At 43.8% G+C, this 7,945-nt stretch overlaps 1 protein-coding gene across 1 annotated transcript; it reads left to right on the forward strand.

Moving 5' to 3' along the window:
• The first annotated feature begins 5,119 nt into the window (after positions 1-5,119).
• Positions 5,120-6,142, forward strand: LOC117324853 (lisH domain-containing protein C1711.05-like). Its single transcript, XM_033880682.1, has one exon. It carries the CDS (start codon positions 5,120-5,122, stop codon positions 6,140-6,142), a length of 1,023 nt encoding a protein of 340 aa, XP_033736573.1.
• Positions 6,143-7,945: the final 1,803 nt, after the last annotated feature.

A 7,945-nucleotide genomic window follows, 5' to 3' on the forward strand; every position in this document is an offset into this window, starting at 1 on the left:
CTTTAACCACTCGGCCACCGCTCCACCCAATGACGCTGATAGACAAAATTTGATCTCGGTCCATTGAGCTAAAAATCCCACATGACATGATGTTATCACAGCAGTGCATATATTCAAACGATATTCCAGTCTAGATTCTACAACATCGGATTCCAAAATAGACTCCACCACACGAGATTATTACGATGCTTAAAGCTTGCCACACGAAATCCCAAAATATGACCTACCGCAAGATGTTTATGAAACTGTTACACGAAATTCTACTTTAAAGTATCACATTTGCACACAACACAAACCACGTTTTTACGGTTGACTGCACAAACTTTATTGCAGCATCCTGATTGGTCAATTTTACATAATTTTTATGGCTGCACTAAATGCGGTCAGGACTGATCCGGATTACATAATAATACATACAATAATGGGAGATAACTCCAATGAGCTTATAGCTAAGTATTATGACATCTCCTTTTTTTAAAGAAAGAATATACATATTATTATCACTTGCTTGAGCTTTAAGTAAATTTGCAGAAAACTGAAATTTGGCACATGAAAAATGTTTTTTCAATTATACTCTTAGTTCACAAGTGTCCATTGTGAAGTTTGTAATATATTTCAAATTGATTATTACCTTTATGAAACTGACAAAGACTAGTAATTTTAACTCAGCAAATTAACTGTCAATTATAAAAAACACTTGAACTGTCAAAACAATATAACACAGTTGGGGACAGCGGTTGCTAGCACTTGACCCACCGTTGGGACCAGGTCTTTACCACCTGTCCATACACAAAGTATCAATGTCTCAATGTCACATTACTTTACGTAATCCTTGAAACGACCAGGCTCCTTCACGACTCTTCCGCTAGATGTTGTCTTGACATCTGGTAGTGCATTCTGAGTGTTCATGGTACTTGTCACTGCAGGATTAGTAGTTGGCTTACAATTTGGCGTCACAGTTGGTTTGACGTCATCGTCTACATCAGGTCCAATGATGACTGGGGGTTCTTCCGGTGTTTTCAGAAGATGGTTCCGGTTCCTTCTATATGATCTACCATTGGGTGTCTGGACAACATATGATCTTGGTGTGGTATGTCTTTGCTGTACCACAGCCGGTTCCCATGTTTTCTGTACTCTCATCCTGACAGCATCTCCTGGCATCAGAGATGGTAGACATTGTGCATGTTTATCATAATGGAACTTTTGGTGTTCCTGTCGAGTAGTTAGTTGTTCCCGGGCATTTTCAGCAACTTTTGGCATTAACATAGTGTTCTTTACGGGAATCTTTGACCTGAGACTTCTGCTCATGAGAAGTTCAGCTGGAGAGTAGCTCAGACCTGACAGCGGTGTGTTCCTATACTCGAGTAGTGCTGTATAAGGATCACTCTCCTCCTCACCTGACTTCCTCAGCATGTTTTTGACTGTCTGGACCATTCTTTCACTTAGTCCGTTGGACTTTGGATAAGTTGGACTGGATGTGACCAAGTCAATGTCCCACGCATTGGCAAATCCTTTGAACTCCTTCGAATTGAAGGGCATATTGTCAGACATTATAGTTTCTGGTATACCATGTCGGGCTAGGATGGATTTAAGGTGCATGATAACTGTACTTGCTGTCTTGTTCTCAAGCAAACAGATTTCCGGATACCTTGAGAAGTAGTCCACCACAACAAGGTAGTCTCTTGAGCCGTATTCAAACAAATCCATGCCCAACTTCTGCCAAGGGCGTTCTGGTATTTCGTGAGGTATTAAGGGTTCTTTCTGTTGCTTCCTTTTGAAACGATTGCACATTGGACACTTTGAGATGTAGTCAGCTATTTCCGCGGACATACTGGGCCAATAAAGAGTAGACCGTGCTCGTGCCTTACACTTTTCAATACCAAGGTGGCATTCATGAATTGTGCTCAGCATGTCTCTACGCATTTCCCGCGGAATTATTAGACGGTCTCCACAAAACAATAGTCCTTCTACCTCATGTATTTCATCTTTCAGGTGGAAATACTGACGGACTGATTTGGGTGTGTCACATTTCACTGCTGGCCATCCTGACAAAACCACATCGAGGAGGTCCTGTAGCTCAGAATCTGTAGATGTTGCTTGTTTTAGTTGTTCGCGTTTTCCATCGCTGGCAGATAAGTTGGCGACAACCCCATGGACCATGACTTCCATGTCCTCGTTTAATTCTCGGTCATGCTCAGTTTGCTCTGTATTCAGGTATGCGCGTGACAGCGTGTCCGCAATAAACATGTATTTCCCTGGTGTATAGTTGATTCCAACATCGTATCTTTGGAGTCTAAGCAACATACGCTGGAGTCTTGGCGTAGCTTTTGACAGTGGCTTCTTTATGATGGCCTCCAATGGTTTATGGTCTGACTGGACGTCCACCCGTTTTCCATAAATGTATTGATGGAACTTGTCGCACGCGAAAACGATTGCCAGCAGTTCCTTTTCTATCTGCGCATAGTTCTTTTCAGCATCAGTAAGGGAACGTGACGCATACGCTATTGGCTGTTTTTCCTGGAGTAGACAGGCTCCCAAACCGCTCTGTGAGGCATCAGCTTGAATGGTGATTCGTTTCTCAGGGTCGAAAAACCTTAGTACAGGGCTATTAGTCAATGCATCCTTTATCTCCTGGATTGCTCGATCTTGGTTTGAATCCCATACCCACTCACTGTCATTCTTGAGAAGACTGCGTAGCGGTGCTGTGATTGCTGACATGCGCGGTATGAATTTTGAAAGGTAGTTGACCATGCCCAGCAGCCTCTGTAGTGCTGGCTTGTCTTCTGGAACAGGCATGTCCAGAATAGCTTTGATCTTCTTGTCGTCAGCCTGAAGACCTCTCTGAGTAATGACATGACCCATGTATTCGACGGTGTCGACATTGAACTGTATTTTGTTTGGGTTGAACCTTACGTTTTGCTCACGGGCTCTCTGCATGACTTTACGTACGATTCTGTCGTGTTCTTCGTTGTCCACGGCAGCAATTATCATGTCATCTGCAATCATGTGTACTCCTTTAATATCACCAAATATCTGCTGGTTTTTCTTTTGGAAGACCTCAGACGCAGAACTTATGCCAAAGGGCATTCTCTTGAACCTGTAGCGTCCGAAGGGTGTGTTAAAAGTGCAGAGGATAGATGAGGCGTAATCGAGTTGAACCTGCCAGTACCCATCTTTCTCGTCGAGTATGGAAAACACTTTCTTCCCGTGAAGCTCAGCAGCGACATCTTCAGGTGTTGGTATCTTAAAGTGTTCTCTCTTGATTGCTGTATTTAAATCTCGAGGGTCTAAACAGAGTCTCAGTGAACCATTTTTCTTTTCAACAACCACTATACTGTTTACCCATTCAGTGGGCTCTTCCACTGCGGCAACAACGTCTTCCCTTTCCAGCCTCTCCAACGTTTCCTTAAGTTTAGGCTGAAGGCTAAATGGCACTTTTCTTGGGGAATGTACCACTGGTCTCACACTGCTGTCAACTTCTATCTTATATTCACCTTTAAAGCATCCTAGGCCTGTGAACACATCGCTGAACTCTGTGACTAGGGAATCTTTCGTCAAAGGTTTTGATGTCTCGAAATTTCTGTCAACAGTGTCCACCCTTTCAATGAGACGTAAGTCGCGACATGTATCAAGTCCCAAAATGGCTGGTGACTGAACATCGACAACATACAAAGGCACTCTAGTGTTGTTGATTTCAGTAATAATTTGTCCACTTGGTTTTATCCTCTGGCCTCCATAGGCTGATAGCACTGTAGTAGTTTTTGCAAGGCTAGGCTTGTTCGGGATCTTGTTATATAGTCTCTGAGGCAGTACGTTTGCTTCGGCCCCTGTGTCAAGCTTGAACTTGATTGGTGTGGTTGAACAACTGAGCTTCAAGTCAGCATACCAGGCATTGTGTTTTGATTCAAGCTCACCAATTTGAAGCTCACCAATAAACAGTGTTTGAAATGCTGGGTCCACCTCTTCTACAAGCGTGTGTACTTTCCCATGTTTGTTCTCATAGTTGGCACTTCTACACATTTTGGCGAAATGGTTTTTCTTACTGCATTTCATACAAACTTTCCCAAAAGCTGGACATTCGCGTTTACCATGCGTGTTTCCACAGTTCCTACACTGAAAGTGTGTCGTGCTAGCGGTACTAGGGGTGGTTTTGGACGATTTTGCGTTTTTTGCATTGTAGTTTTTCTTGTATTTTGGTTTAATGGCATGAACACTTGCGGTTTGTGCTGTAGCACCGAGTTGTTGAAGTTGGCGGGAACTCGCCTCTGCTGCTCTGCAAAGTTCGACAACTCTGTCTAGTTTTGGATCAGCGGAATCGCGTAGAAGACGTTCCTTTAATCGCGTGTCCCTTACACCGAATATAATTCTGTCTCTTATCATGAGATCTTTTTGTTCACCAAAATCACAGTTTTTAGCATGGTTCTTTAATGCAGTAACGAATTGATCGATAGTCTCACCTTCATGTTGGACTTTCTCCCAGAATGTGTAACGCTCCATCACGGTATTTTTACGTGGATTACAATATTCATGGAACTTGTCAATTACTGGCTTGAGTTTACTTTCATCGCCCGCAGTAAGGTTGAACGTGTTGAAGATTTCAAGACCTTCATCACCGATCGTGTGTAACAAGATGGCGACCTGGGCTGCCTCATCTTTCGTGCTGGCACCCGACGCTAATAGGTATAACTCATACTTTTGTACCCACCGTCTCCAGTTCTCGGAGAGATTGCCGTCAACGTTGAGTGTTCCGGGAGGCTTGAAATGCTCCATTTCTCTAATGTGGCGTGAAATTCTTGAGTTTCACCCAATGTTCTGACACCATATCACATTTGCACACAACACAAACCACGTTTTTACGGTTGACTGCACAAACTTTATTGCAGCATCCTGATTGGTCAATTTTACATAATTTTTATGGCTGCACTAAATGCGGTCAGGACTGATCCGGATTACATAATAATACATACAATAATGGGAGATAACTCCAATGAGCTTATAGCTAAGTATTATGACAACACGACATTCTGACAGAGAATCTACCGCATGCGATTCCGACAAAGAAATTACCGATCGATTCCAGCCGTGAGTCTGCCACACGAGATTCCGACAGAGAACCTACATGTACCGCATGAGATTCTACCGAGAGTCTACCACACAAGATTCCGACAGAGAACCTACCACACGAAATTCCTACCGAGAGTCTACCACACAAGATTCCGACAGAGAACCTACCACACGAAATTCCGACCGAGAGTCTACCACACGAGATTCCAACCGAGAGTCTACAACACGAGATTCCGACCGAGAGCCTACCACACGAGATTCCGACCGAGAATCTACCACACGAGATTCCGACCGAGAGTCTACCACACGAGATTCTGACAGAGAACCTTCCACACGAGATTCCGACAGAGAGTCTACCACACGAGATTGCAACCGAGAGCCTACCACACGAGATTCCGACCGAGAGTCTACAACACGAGATTCCGACCGAGAGTCTACAACACGAGATTCCGACAGAGAATCTACCACACGAGATTCCGACCGAGAGTCTACCACACGAGATTCCAACAGAGAACCTTCCACACGAGATTCCGACAGAGAGTCTACCACACGAGATTGCAACCGAGAGCCTACCACACGAGATTCCGACCGAGAGTCCCCACACGAGATTCCGACCGACAGTCTACCATACGAGATTCCGACCGACAGTCTACCGCACGAGATTCCGACCGAGAGTCTACAACACGAGATTCCGACCGAGAGTCTACCACACGAGATTCCGACCAAGAGTCTACCACACGAGATTCCGACCGAGAGTCTACCACACGAGATTCCGACCGAGAGTCTACCGCACGAGATTCCGACCGAGAGTCTACAACACGAGATTCTGACCGAGAGTCTACCACACGAGATTCCGACCGAGATTCTACAACACGAGATTCTGACCGAGAGTCTACCACACGAGATTCCGACCGAGAGTCTACCGCACGAGATTCTGACCGAGAGTCTACTATACGAGATTCTGACCGAGAGTCTACCACACGAGATTCCGACCGAGAGTCTACAACACGAGATTCCGACCGAGAGTCTACCACACGAGATTCCGACCGAGAGTCTACCACACAAGGTTCCAACCTAAATCCTTCCTCACGAGACACAAACCTGAACACAAACACAAAAACGAGACATAATTAACCTATGCAAAATGTGTAAATCTACAAACAACTACACGAGATACTATCATTGAAACAATCATAGATGTGATTCCAATCTACAGTCAGTTTAATACACGAGATTTCAGACAAGAGTGTTCCGTCCGCCAACGACGATTACTTATATAGGTGACATTGTACAAGTGGCAATTCTCGAAGACCATTCTCAAGCTTTATAGTAATTTCGAAAGTAAGTTGTTTTATAGTTTATGTTATTCAACCGCTGAAGATCAAACCATATTTGAACTTGAATTAACGTACAAGTTATTTTAGTACAGTCACTTAAGATCACTTGAAACCTCTTCGGCCAGGTCTGGGCGATAACGAAGCAGATTACTAAAGGTCGCTGTATACAGATAAATAAGCCCAACACGTGTGTCGGGACATTGAAACATAGCGCTGAACAAGACTGGGGTGCATACACCTTCAAATGTAATTAAAATTGAGTGAGTACGGACGTTTTCTTTCCAAATGCGACCATTTAGATTACAATAGTTACAACGCCCTGAATGTCTTTGGCCTGGAGATGTCCAGCTGGTCACCCTCTACCTAACAAAGTCTCGTTAGTTTGCGAATATACAATTTATTCTCTTCTCCAATCAAATTGTTGCCAACGATGTCATCGGACAGTCGATGTAAGCATGATTTGAACATTGATCGTTTAACTTAGGCTCAAATTCATGATCGACTTCTCCCATATCAGCTTAGTTACCAACTGGTGAGGGTTATCATTACCTTGTTGTTGTCAAAATACCATTTGTACTGTAACATGACATTGGCTGTTGTCACATTACTTTAGGTGGTACCAAAGAAAATCTGAACCGTTGAAATTGGTATATGACCTTAGTGTTGCCATACGCGTACGACCCAAGCTGTTGCCATACGCGTACGACCCAAGCTGTTGCCATACGCGTACGACCCAAGCAGTTGCCATACGCGTACGACCCAAGCTGTTGCCATACGTGTACGACCCTATCTATTATCATACATGTATGACCCTATCTATTATCATACGTGCACGACCCTATCTATTATCATACGTGTACGACCCAAGCTGTTGCCATACGCGTACGATCCTATCTATTGTCATACATGTACGACCCTATCTATTGTTATACGTGTAGGACCCTATCTATTGTCATACATGTACGACCCTATCTGTTGTCATACGTGTACGACCCTATCTATTGTCATACATGTACGACCCTATCTATTGTTATACGTGTAGGACCCTATCTATTGTCATACATGTACGACCCTATCTGTTGTCATACGTGTACGACCCTATCTATTGTCATACGTGTACGACCCTATCTATTATCATACGTATACGACCCTATCTATTATCATACGTGTATGATCCTCGTTGTTATACGTAACCTTATGCGTTATCATGCGTGTATGACCTTAAACTTTATAATGCGTGCATGACCTTAGACTTTATCATGCGTGTGTGACCTTTGACGTTATCATGCGTGAGTAACCTTTGACGTTATCATGCTGTGTGACCTTTGACGTTATCATGCGTGTGTGACCGTTGACGTTGTCATGCGTGTGTGACCTTTGACGTTATCATGCATATGTGACCTTAGACGTTGTCATGCGCGTAGGACCTTAGACGTTATCATGCATGTGTGACCTTAGACTTTATCATGCGTGTGTGACCTTTGACGTTATCATGCGTGTGTGACCTTTGACGTTATCATGCATCTGTGACCTTAGACGTTGTC

The sequence above is a fragment of the Pecten maximus genome, chromosome 4 (assembly GCF_902652985.1).
Source record: "Pecten maximus chromosome 4, xPecMax1.1, whole genome shotgun sequence".
Classification (NCBI taxonomy): Eukaryota; Metazoa; Mollusca; class Bivalvia; order Pectinida; family Pectinidae; genus Pecten; species Pecten maximus.